A 13,154-nucleotide genomic window follows, 5' to 3' on the forward strand; every position below is an offset into this window, starting at 1 on the left:
CACCACTCAACCAGCTGGTCTATCTCACTTCTGTACGCCTCCTCATCACCATCTGAAATTCTGCTGACAATAGTGCTGTTATCCGCAAGTTTATAGATAGCGTTTGAGCTGTGCCTAAGCCACACAGTTGTGGGTGTAGAGAGGGAAGACCAGTGGGCTAAGCACATGTCCTTGAATTGCACCAGTGTTGTCAGTGAGGAGGAGATGTTACTTCCAATCTGCACTGACTATGGTCTCCCAGTGAGGAAGTCAGGTATCCAGTTGCAGAGGGAGGTACAGAGACCCAGGTTTCAGAGTTTGTTAGTTTGTTAATTGGAGTTGAGCATATGTTTGTGTTGAATTCTGAACTGTGATCAATAAACAGCAGCCTGACGTAGATACTGCCATTGTCCAAGTAATCCATGGCTGAGTATAGAGCCAGTGAGATAGCATCCACTATATAACTATTGTGGCGAAAGGGAAACTGCAGTGGATCTAGGTCTTTGCTCAGACAGGAGTTAATTCTGGCCATGACCAACCTCTCAAAGCACTTCATCATAGTGGATGTGATTGCCACAAGGCCATTGTCATTGAGGCAGCTCACCCTGCTCTTCTTGGGCACTGGTATGATTGTCACCTTTTTCGAGCAGGTGGGAACCTTTAACTACAGCAATGAGAGATTGAGTATGTCCTTGAACGCTCATGCCATTTGGTTGGCACAGGTTTTCAGAGCACTACCAAGTACACCATCAGAGCCTGTTGCTTTGTGGTTTACCCACTTGAAAGATATTCTGAAGTCAGTTTCCAAGATAGAGATCAGAGAGTCACCAGATAGAGCAGGGATTTTCACAGGTGTTGGTTTATTCTCCCCTTCAAAGAATGCACAAAGGGTGTTGAGTTCATTTGAGAGGGAAGCAGCACAGCTATTCATGATGGCAGGCATTGCCTTGTAGGAAGTAATGCCTGCAAACCTTGTCAGAACTGATGTTCATTTGATTCTGTCTCTAACCTCAATCTGAATTATTTTCGCACTGTTAATATAGCCTTCTGTCGGTTGTATCTGGACTTCTTGCATAGTTCTGGATCTAAAATTTTCTAAGCTTTCCTAAGTAGTTGTCTATCAGTGCACTAGTCATTTGCCAATCCTGTACCTATACCAATCACAAACAAGAGAAAATCTTCAGATGTTAGAAATCCAATTGACACACACACTAAATGCTGGAGGAACTCAGCAGGCCAGGCAGCACCTATGGAAAAGAATACGTCGACGTTTTGGGAATACGTACTCTTTTTCTTAGATGCTGTCTGGCCTGCTGAGTTCCTCCAGCACTTTGTGTGTGTGTGTCTAGGATACTAAGATCCTTCTGCAGAGTTTGCAAATGCTTATCATGAGATAAATGTTTCATTTTAGCTTTTCCTGCCATAATGAGTAATTTTACAGTTTCACAAATTAAATTCCATTTGCCAAAAGTTTGCTCTGTCATTTAACCTATCAGTACTCCTTTAAAGCCTTCTTGCTTCCTTTACACATTTTTTTCTGTCTTTAGCAAATTCAGCAACCAAACATTCGGAGCTTTCATTCAAGTAATTTATACAAAATGCAACCTGTTGAGATCCCAACATATGTAAATCTCTGCAACATACCATACATCTTGCCAACCAGAAGATTACCCATTTATGTTTACTTTCTGTTTACTGTTAGCTTGCCAATCTTCTATCCATTCCAGTACATCACCTCCCACAACATGAGCCCAATAACCATTAATGATGCATTTCATCAAATGCCTTAGAATCATACTCCTAGAACACTACACTACAGAAACAAACCCTTTTCCACATCCAGTCTGTGCTGAACAACTAATCTGTCTAGTCCCATCAATCTGCACCCGGACCATAGCCCTTCATACCCATCTCATACATAGAAACATAGAAAACCTACAGCACAATACAGGCCCTTCAGCCCACAAAGTTGTGCCAAACATGTCCCTTCCTTAGAAATTACTAGGCTTACCTATAACCCTCTATTTTACTATGCTCCATGTACTTATCTAAAAGCCTCTTAAAAGACCCTATCGTATCCACCTCCACCACTGTTGCCGGCAACCCATTCCACGCACTCACCACTCCCTGAGTGAAAAACTTACCCCTAACATCTCCTCTGTAACTACTCCCCAGCACCTTAAACCTGTGTCCTCTTCTGGTAACCATTTCAGCCCTGGGAAAAAGCCTCTGACTATCCACATGATCAATACCTCTCATCATCTTGTACACCTCTATCAGGTCACCTCTCATCCTCCTTTACTCCAAGGAGAAAAGGCCGAGTTCACTCAATCTGTTCTCCTAAGGCATATATGTCAAACTCAAGGCCCACGGGCCAAATCCGGCCCGCGGTGGAATTATCTTTGGCCCGCGAGATAATATCTAATTACCATTAAAGCTGGCCCCAGTAATCAAAGCGCCTATGGCGTATGGTATGGCTAATGCTGAGTTTATTCAGGTACCAGGTTTTCAGGGTTTTTAGTGTTTATTCGGCAGTCTTCTTCATAAGAAACGGAATTTGTAAAGTGAAACACTTTGTAGTTATAGCAGAGACTGAGACACATGAGTGCAGGCTGAAAAAACGGTGGCAACGAAAGCTGCGTTCACACGCGTCCGACTGATCCGGCCCGCAAGAAGCTTCATTTTGCTCAATCTGGCCCGTGACCTAAAATGAGTTTGACACCCCTGTCCTAAGGCATGCTCCCCAATCCAGGCAACATCCTTGTAAATCTCCTCTGCACCCTCTCTATGGCTTCCACATCCTTCCTGTAGTGTGGCAGCCAAACTGAGCACAGGACTCCAAGTGGGGTCTGACCAGGGTCCTATATAGCTGCAACATTACCTTTCGGCTCCTCAATTCAATTCCACTATTAATGAAGGCCAATACACCGTACGCCTTCTTAACCATAGAGTCAACCTGTGCAGCTGTTTTGGTTATCCTATGGACTCAGACTACAAGATCCCTCTGATCCTCCACACTGCCAAGAGTCTTACCATTAATACTATATTCTGCCATCATACTTGACCTACCAAAGTGAAACACCTCACACTTATCTGGGTTGAACTACATCTGCCACTTCTCAGCCTAGTTTTGCATCCTATCAATGTCCTGCTGTAACCTCTGACAGCCCTCCACACTATCCACAACACCTCCAACCTTTGTGTCATCAGCAAATTCACTAACCCATCCCTCCACTTCCTCATCCAGGTCATTTATAAAAATCACGAAGAGTAAGGGTCCCAGAACAGATCCCTGAGGCACTCCACTGGTGACCGACCTCCATGCAGAATATGACCCGTCTACAACCGTTCTTTGCCTACTGTGGGCAAGTCAGTTCTGCATCCACAAAGCAATGTCCCCTTGGATCCCATGCCTCCTTACTTTCTCAGTAAGCCTCGCATGGGGTACCTTATCAAATGCCTTGCAGAAATCCATATACACTACATCTACTGCTCTTTCTTCATCAATGTGTTTAGTCACATCCTCAAAAAATTCAATCAGACTAGTAAGGCATGACCTGTCCTTTACAAAGTCATGCTGACTACTCCTAATCATATTATACCTCTCCAAATGTTCATAAATCCTGCCTCTCAGGATCTTCTCCATCAACTTACCAACCACTGAGGTAAGACTCACTAGTCTATAATTTCCTGGGCTATCTCTACTCCCTTTCTTGAATAAAGGAACAACATCTGCAACTGTCCAATCCTCCGGAACCTCTCCCATCCCCATTGATGATGCAAAAATCATTGCTAGAGGCTCAACAATCTCCTCCCTCGCCTTCCACAGTAGCCTGGGGTACATTTCATCTGGTCCCGGCAACTTATCCAACTTGATGCTTTTCAATAGCTCCAACACATCCTCTTTCTTAATATCTACAATCTCAAGCCTATCAGTCTGCTGTAAGTTCTCTACAATCACTAAGATTCTTTTCCATAGTGAATACTGAAGTAAAGTATTCATTAAGTATCTCTGCTATTTCCTCTGTTTCCATACACACTTTCCCACTGTCACACTTGATAGGTCCTATTCTTTCACGTCTTATCCTCTTGCTCTTCACATACTTGTAGAATGCTTTGGGGTTTTCCTTAATTCTGCCCCCAAGGCTTTCTCAAGGCCCCTTCTGGCTCTCCTAATTTCCTTCTTAAGCTCCTTCCTATTAGCCTTATAATCTTCTAGATCTCTAACATTACCTAGCTCTCTGAACCTTTTGTAAGTTTTTCTTTCCTTCTTGACTAGATTTATTATAGCCTTTGTACACCATGGTTCCTGTACCCTACCATAACTTCCCTGTCTCATTGGAAAGTACCTATACAGAACTCTACACAAATATCCCCTGAATATTTGTCACATTTCTTCCGTACTTTTCCCTGAGAACATCCGTTTCCAACTTAAGCCTCCAGTTTCCTGCCTAATAGCCTCATAATTCCCCTTACACAAATTAAATGCTTTTCTAACTTGTCTGTTCCTCACTCTCTCTAATGCTATTGTAAAGGAGATAGAATTATAGTCACTATCTCCAAAATGCTCTCCCACTGAGAGATACGACACCTGACCAGGTTCATTTCCCCATACCAAATCAAGTACAGTCTCTCCTCTTGTAGGCTTATCTACATACTGTGTCAAGAAACCTTCCGGAACACACCTAACAAACTCCACCCCATCTAAACCCCTCGCTCTAGGGAGATGCCAATCGATATTTGAGAAATTACAATCTCCCATCATGACAACTCTGTTATTGTTACACCTTTCCAGGATCTGTTTCCCTATCTGCTCCTCGATATCCCTGTTATTATTAGGTGGCCTATAAAAAACACCCAGTAAAATTGTTGACCCCTTCCTGTTCCTAACCTCCACCCACAGAGACTCTGTAGACAATCCCTCCATGGCATCCACCTTTTCTGCAGCCGTGACACTATCTCTGATCAACAGTGCCACACCCCCACCTCTTCTGCCTTCGTCTCTGTCCTTTCTGAAACATCTAAAACCCGGCACCTGAAGTAACCATTCCTGTCCCTGAGCCATCCAAGTCTCTGTAATACCCACCACATCATCTCCAAGTACAGATCCACGCTCTAAGCTCATCCGCTTTGTTCACAACACTCCTTGCGTTAAAATAGACACATCTCAAACCTTCGGTCTGAGCACATTCCTTCTCTATCACCTGCCTATTCTCCCTCTCGCACTGTCTACAAGCTTTCTCTATTTGTGAGCTAACCTCCTCTTCCCCAGTCTCTTCAGTTTGGTTCCCACTCCCCAACAATTCTAGTTTAAACTCTCCCCAGTAGCCTTAGCAAACCTCCCAGCCAGTTTATTGGTCCCCCTGGGATTGAAATGCAACCTGTCCTTTTTGTACAGGTCACACCTGCCCCAAAGCAGGTCCAAATGATCCAGAAATCTGAATCCCTGCCCCCTGCTCCAATCCCTCAGCCACGCATTTATCCTCCACCTCATCCTATTCCTATTCTCACTGTCGCGTGGCATAGGCAGTAATCCCGAGATTACTACCTTTGCAGTTCTGCTTCTCAACTTCCTTCCTAACTCCCTGTAGTCTTTCTTCAGTACCTATCATGTACCTATCCAAATTTCCTTTAAACATTGAAATTAACCCTGCATTCACCACTTCCACTGGCAGCTTCTGAGTGCGGAGCTTAGTCAAGATGGCACTATACGGCGACTCCTTTGCTTGCACCTTGAGAAACAGCTCTATTTCCATCTTTAATATCTCTACTTTTCCCTTTCAGGGTTCTTTTGAAGACCCTGACCTGGAGTTACATGGTGACTTTGGTTCCATGTGGGAATGGGACCCGCTCTCGGGATTTCATGACTGCCCATTATCTGACATGCCAAGCGCACGGCCTAAGAGTTTGGCTTGCCTTCGGAGGCCTAGGATCTTGGGGCTACGGAGACGGGTGGATCGAATGTCAGTGTCGCAACAGATTGGTGTGTTGTGGGAGCCGGATTTTCTTTGGCTTCATTATTGGTTGATGATTGAATGATCAAATAACTGGAAATGTGTGATAATGAACTGCCACTGGATAGTGGTGCTTGATCTGGGAAAGAGTGGCAGCATGGGCATTAATCAGCTGGCAAGTACATAGTTGAAAGTATAGCAGCAGATGGACACAAAGAACCCTGGTGGTCTTTGTGGTTGAGTGAATAAAAAAGGGCACTGTTAAGTGCTTCTGGTACGTGAAAAAGATTGCTGAGAAAATATATGGCACCTTGGAACATTAAAAATACAAACTATTGTCTGATTTTTCAATCTTTAACTGGATGGAAAAGTAACTGTTAATTTCCTGTTGTGTATCATTTCAAACACGGAACGCCTGATTGCAGAATCATCATTATGCTGTTGGTAGAAAGCAAAAAAAAGAAAAGGGGAAACATGTACTTTAGCTTCTGTCTAGTAATCTGTGGTAATGGATCACCCATCCATTATTGTCTCTTTACAGTCCACTAAAAGCTACCATTGAGCATCAAATTACCTTGATTTAAATGTACACAACATGTTCTTTCATCAGTAGCATCCTCTGATGCGATTAGCGGTGGTACAGGTAGTTCTGGGAGTACACAGCATTCTTGTGCAGTTAACTGTGGCAGTACCAATGCATTCACACGCTTCAGAGCAATCTTCTGTGATAAATTTTTCCCCAACCTATTCACAAAAGACAAAGAGAATTTACATTTTCTTCAATTATTAAAATGATTTTAGTTTATCATTCTAAGATCTTTTTGAATCATTTTTAAATTTGCTAATGCAGAATTCAATTTGCTGACAGAAACTTGTCCAGTTCATTTTGACTCCTGTATTTATTCTTGTTTTGTCTCCAATTGCTTTTCAGCATTTTTAGGTAGATCTCACTTGAATTAGCTAAGCACAATTCGACCCAGTGGGCAGGCATTCTGAACAGCCAGCTTAGCTGGCAGTAGTATCAGAATGAGCAGGATTACAGAGGGTGCCCCAAATCTTCAGGTCATGCAACTCAGGGACTAGTGCTACTATTATTTTGGTGACTGTATGTGCTGGATCGTAAGTATATGTGTTGTGTGAGATTGTATATATTGTGCTTTGCACCTTGGTCCTGGAGGAATGACATTTCATTTAGATGTATACATGCGTATGGTTGAACAACAATCAAATTTGGACTTGAAACTGTGGGGTTGGTACCACTTGCACAGGCAGTGTAGGCAGCCTAGTCAATTATGGCACATCCATAGTTGCATGGGTGGGAAGCAAACATGGGAAAGAAACAATGAAAAGAGAACGTTTTACTCTACTGTTCTTGTTGAGAACTTAGCCTTTGTTTTAATGTAATTGACCCCCCTCAGTGCAGCAGTTACCATAGGATGCAAGAGAACTAGTTCTATTCCAAAATCTTTAATATTTCAAGGCTTTTCTCAACCCTGAAAAATGTAGTATCCCAGGCATAGTCTTTTGTCTTCAGTTAGAAGGTGTGGTGGTGGCCATAGGAATCAGAACATTCATGTACTTTCCCAATGATATTTCATGTCTTTATTCACATCAATATTTACGTCATTCTACAAATGCCCAGTTGAGAGCATCCTTCCAAGCTGCTTCACTGCATAGTATGGAAACTGCACTGTGGCAGACAGGAAGACCACTTAAATGATCCCTGGCACTAGCCTACCCACCATTAAGGACATATATACAGAAAGGTGCTGGAAAAGGGTCAAAATCATCATGAAGGATCCCACCTAGCCTGCTCATGGACTACATGTCCCACTCCGATCAACGAGGAGGCTACACAGCATTTACGTCAGGACCACCAGACTCAAAAACAGTTACTTTCCACAAGCAGTGAGGCTGATCAACCCTCCATCCACTAACCCACCCCTCCACACCCCCAATCACCACTACTTTATCATTTCCTGTCAGTCACCTTATGTACAGACACTCCTGTGTCTAGTATCACTTTACAGACATATAATCAATCTATGTATCAAGCCATCTTATGTATTTTGTACTTAATGCATTATTAAATTATTATTGTATTGGATCAATTATTTTGTTCTCCTTTACACTTGTGTACTTGAAATTACATTAACCAATCTTGAATTCTACAGATAATGAGCCACACTTACCAGACCTACTTACCAGCTCTTGTCTGATACTTCTACCCGAGAAGTGCAGAAGCAAAAGTTCGCATCTGATAAGAAAAACTAATTGAATCCAAATTCAATTAACAGACCATCTTCTTAAAAGCTTCCATGAATACAACATTCAGTTTTGTGTTTGAAAGTGAAAAAAACAATCTCCCCCGCCTGTTTTGGAGATTCACAAGCCTATCTTACTGTTCCTAAGAGCTTTGGATCAATAAAACATTCAGATTGATCCAGTGCAAACAGCAAAGTCACTGTTTATGAAAGAAAAATGCACAAATTGCAGATATTCTGAGAAATGAGACAAATACTATGCCCTTGTTTTGGTCAGTATCTGTTTCCAATTTATTGAACTGTCAGGATAACCATACGCTGTATATGAAAGAGAAATGTGCTAGAATTTAACTTTTACTGATAAAATCATACTGTTCTGGCCAAAGTTACAAAATATACCCGCCTTCCTATATGTTGTATAGATCTTACTGCTTACTGGAAATTGTTTTTTGAGGAATTGAATGGGATATAACAGCATGTTACACACACATAAGTGTAAAGGAGAATGAAATAATTGTTAATCTGGCTCCAATACAATTCCAATAAAGCACAATAAGATAAAGAACAATCATAAAAATACAATAAAAATAAATAAATAAGATTGCTTATATACACAGATTGATTATATGTCCATAAAGTGACTCTAGGCACAGGAGTGTCTGTACATAAGGTGACTGACAGGAAATGATGAAGTAGTGGTGGTGGAGTGTGGAGGGGTGGGTTGGTGGGTGGAGGGTTGATCAGCCTTACTGCTTGGGGAAAGGAACTGTTTTTGAGTCTGATGGTCCTGATGTGGATGCTGTGTAGCCTCCTCCTTAATGAGAGTGGGTGGGATCCTTCATGATATTACTGGCCCATTTCTGGCACCTTTCTGAATATAAGAACTGTCGAGAGAAATATTAAACATGACCATCACATTGTAATGGGCTTTTCTTGAGTCGCTGAAAGAAAAAAGGTACAAATAATTTATAATTGGTTAAGATTGTTTCATTGTTTAAAGTCATTTCCAATACACAGGTGTAAAGGAGAACCAAGTAATTGTTACTCTGGATCTGACGCAGCCTAAAAAATTCAATAAGATAAAGACTACAATAATAATAATAAAAACACATGAAATCTAAATACATAGATTGATTGTATGTCAGCTGTGTAGCCTCCTCCTTGATGATAGACAGTCCAAGAGTAGGGTAAGTGGGACCTTTCATGATCGGCCTTTATCTGACACCTTTCTGTCAGAAAAGTAACAATTGCAAGCATCCCAGAAATCATTGCAGTAAGTGGATCTTCCAGTGTACACTAACAAATATTAGAGCAACGTACACAATATGTTGGATAAACTCAGCAGGTCAGGCAGTTGGTTGATGCTGCCTGTCTTGCTGAGTTCCTTCAGTATTTTGCGTGTGTGGCTCTGGATTTCCAGCATCTGCAGAATCTCATGTGTCTAACAAGTAGTGAATGCTGATTTACCTCATAATACTTGTTTCGATACGTGCATCCACATTTATTGTAGGGGACGCATTGGAAATCACTGAGTATGAAGCCTGGTAAGCATTCACAGCCCTCCATGTTGGCTGCTTCACATTCTGAGGGGGAATTGAAGTCACCACATGAAGCAGGGCAGGCTGACATCTGCATATTGTATTGGCTGTTTTCTGGACATACCATCTCTGTGGATTGTAATGAAGCAAAAGATCATTGCATGTAAGTTAAATAAATACATTTATGTCATTAGTAAAATAGATAAGCAAATGCCATTTATTTATTTATTATTTACATGAACCCCCTTTTAAGCAGGCGTCTCTAGAGATGCGGCTTGTTAGCCACCGAACTCAACAGAGAGAAAACCACCTTTCTCAGACCCCACACATTATGGTCAATATGACTTGGGTTCCACCAAACCCAGGAGGTTGGGGTGTCTCACCCACCTGAACCCCGATCTGTGTGAATACTAGGTAATTACTGCCCCCGTGCAGTCACCCATCAGCAAGAAATAACTGAACGTACACTGCATACAATTATTAAGAAAGTATATTTACAAATTTCAGCTTTATAGAACAGTTAGTAGGAAAAAGGAAAGGAAAAAATAAAAAGGGCTCAAGCTGTAGTAGTGTTGTGCTAACTGCTATGATACTATAGCCCCCTAAATGAAGATGATAACGCTTTTCCCACAAATACTGTAAAGTGTCCTCCAGTTTTTAATTTCTGTTTTTATTTCCAACTTCTGTAAAGGTGAGAAAGCAAAAATGGACAATCTAGTCAGCCCTTCTGTCTGAAAAATGGTTGCAAGTGCTTCAACCTTTTCTAAGGCACTCACATTTGTTATGGATGGCGATGTCCTTGCATTCTGCTCCTTCCATTAGCTGCTTAATTGTCCACCACCATTCATGACTAGATGTTGGACTGCAGAACCTCAATCAGATCTGTTGGTTCTATGATTGCTAAGCTCTGTGTATTACATGCTGATTTTGCTCAATACAGGACTACAGCAGGTACTGTAGTCCTGTGTGGCAGCTTTGTTTGGCTGGCACATATAACTGCCTGGACAACTTACGTAGGCAGTGAAATGTGTTGTAATTTAACTTTTGAGGATAAAGTCATACTGTCTTGGCCACAGGTACAAAATATACCTTTATGAATCTTACATTTTTAAAACAGGCTCAAGAACTGATTTCTGGAAGTTGTTTGGAGAAATTGAATTGGGTATAATAACATAGGGTACCTTTACACACATAGTATATCAGAAGAATAACAATTGCAAGCTTCTCAGGAACATAAACTAGTGTAAACTAACAACTATTAAAGCAACACATATACAAAATGCTGGAGGAACAAAGCACTCAGACATACTGTGAAGGTGAGAAAGCAAAGACCTATTTAAGTGTGCCCAATGCTGCTCCTGACATGGCTTTCTGCACCCACCTCACTGAACCAGGGTTGAACCTTTGCCTGCCTTTATAGTAACAGTAGATTGAACAATATGGGAGGGATTTGGGGTAACAGATTACACACAGAATGTGTATACAAGACCGGCTAGACAGGTTGGATCTGTATTCGATGAACTTCTGAACCATGAGGAGTGACCTTATTCAAGTGTATTAGATTTTAAAGCAAGAGGGGTCTGACAGGAGATGGTTTCACAAGTTGAAGGATCACAAACAAGGACACATACTGTATTTACGAAATAATAGGTTGGTCATTTAAAATTGAGGCGTGTAGAAATTTCTTATTTGGGAGGGGTAATGAATCTGTAGAAATTTCTGCACCTGAGGGTGGAGGATATATTTAAGGTGGGGATAGATAAATATTTGAATGATCAAGAACTGAGGTTTCTGGGGAAAAGTTGAGACCAGCTTAGAGTAGTCATGATCATAATGAAAGGCAGAGTAAGCTTGAGGGATCTAGTAACATATTCCTAATCCTGTTTCCTTGATCTTGTCCACAACACTTTCAGTACTATCTATCCCATTTGGCATGTTTGTATTGCTGCAGGATTGTCCTCAGTGTGAACCATGGAGTGTATTCTAACTGCACCACCATCTGGTATGGACGGACCACTGCACAGCATTGGAAAAAACTGCAGAGAGTTGCAAACAACCAGTTACATCATGGGCACGAGTTTCCCCACCATCAAGGACATCTTCACAAGATGATGCTTCAAAAAGGTAGCATCCATCCTTATGAAACTCCATCACCCGGGACAGGCCCTCTTCTCATTGCTACCATCAAAGAGGTAGCACAGGAGCCTGAAGACAGACACTGAATGTTTCCGGAACAGCTTCTTCCCCTCATCCACTAGATATCTGAATGGACAATGAATCATGTATACTAACTCAATATTTTCTTGTTTTTTTGCTTACTTTTTGCAGTACCTATTTAATATAATATATTTCTTCTTGTAGTTTATAGTTTTTTATTATTAAGTAATACACGTACTGCTGCTGCAACAAATTTCATGACAAATGCCAGTGACAGTAAACCTGATTCTGATTCTGAAGAAGGGGGTTGGCTCTGAATACGAATGGTCTCGGGGAAGAAGGGACTAAGAACAGGCTAATCCCTTTAATAATGACATATTTGATAAGCAAAGCTCAAGCACAGAATAATGTTATTATGGAATTAAATTTGGATTGTGTTTGACCTGGAGCTACCCCCACAGAGCAACATACTAAAAAAAACATAATTGAATTGGGAGAGAAGATGAGAAATGATCCCTCTCCTGGCTTCACATGGCATTATTAGTTTTGCCCCTATAGAACACTGGCAATATAATTCTGAGAGTATCAGAATAACTTCTTCTGCTCTTTCTGCTGAATATAGACTATCCTTGAGTGGAATATTTTTCTAGCACTTTCCAGTTTATAGCTTGCTGTTTGCCATTCACAGTTACAAAGTATGATGCTTAAATTGTTCCCATGAATTTACGTGCAAGTATTTATTTGCCCTCTTTTTTTCAATGTTAGCAGTTGATTTTCCAATGTAATAATGTCAATTGACAATGATTTGCAATTGTTTCCAACACTTGATAAATATGTTCAGGAGATACCTGCATTTTTGCTGCAGATGTGTCTGCAGTTTTTTTAAAACTTGGGGTCATTTTTATCAACTGATGGATGAGCAGTTTAACAATCTAGGAATACTTTAACTTCCCCGATCTGTGGCCCACTTTCAATCCACTGATTTTCATGGATGGAAAACTGTGCAGTGGATCTGGTCTCTGCAAACATAAGACCATAAGACCTAGGAGCAGATTTCAGCCCATCAAGTCTGCTTCATTATGGATAAATTATTATCCCTCTCAATCCCATTCTCCTGCCTTCTCCCCATAACCTCTGATATCCTTACTAACCTCCACCTTAAATATACCCAGTGACCTAGACTCCAAAGATGGTAATGAATTCCACAGATTCGCCACTCTTTGGGTAAAGAAATCTCTTCCAATAAGTGAGTAAGTTTTAAT

General features: G+C 41.2%; 1 protein-coding gene across 1 annotated transcript in view; it reads right to left on the minus strand.

Moving 5' to 3' along the window:
* LOC140724669 (uncharacterized) overlaps nt 1-13,154 on the minus strand; it is a 166,761-nt gene that overhangs the window by 4,226 nt on the left and 149,381 nt on the right. The window contains exons 127-128 of the mRNA XM_073039094.1: nt 9,665-9,864; nt 6,508-6,677 (exon numbers count right to left, since the gene is read on the minus strand). Coding sequence (XP_072895195.1) covers nt 6,540-6,677; nt 9,665-9,864 — 338 coding nt within the window. The 3' untranslated portion in view covers nt 6,508-6,539. The remainder of the gene's footprint in view (nt 1-6,507; nt 6,678-9,664; nt 9,865-13,154) is intronic.

Source organism: Hemitrygon akajei, chromosome 3, assembly GCF_048418815.1.
Source record: "Hemitrygon akajei chromosome 3, sHemAka1.3, whole genome shotgun sequence".
Taxonomy (NCBI): Eukaryota; Metazoa; Chordata; class Chondrichthyes; order Myliobatiformes; family Dasyatidae; genus Hemitrygon; species Hemitrygon akajei.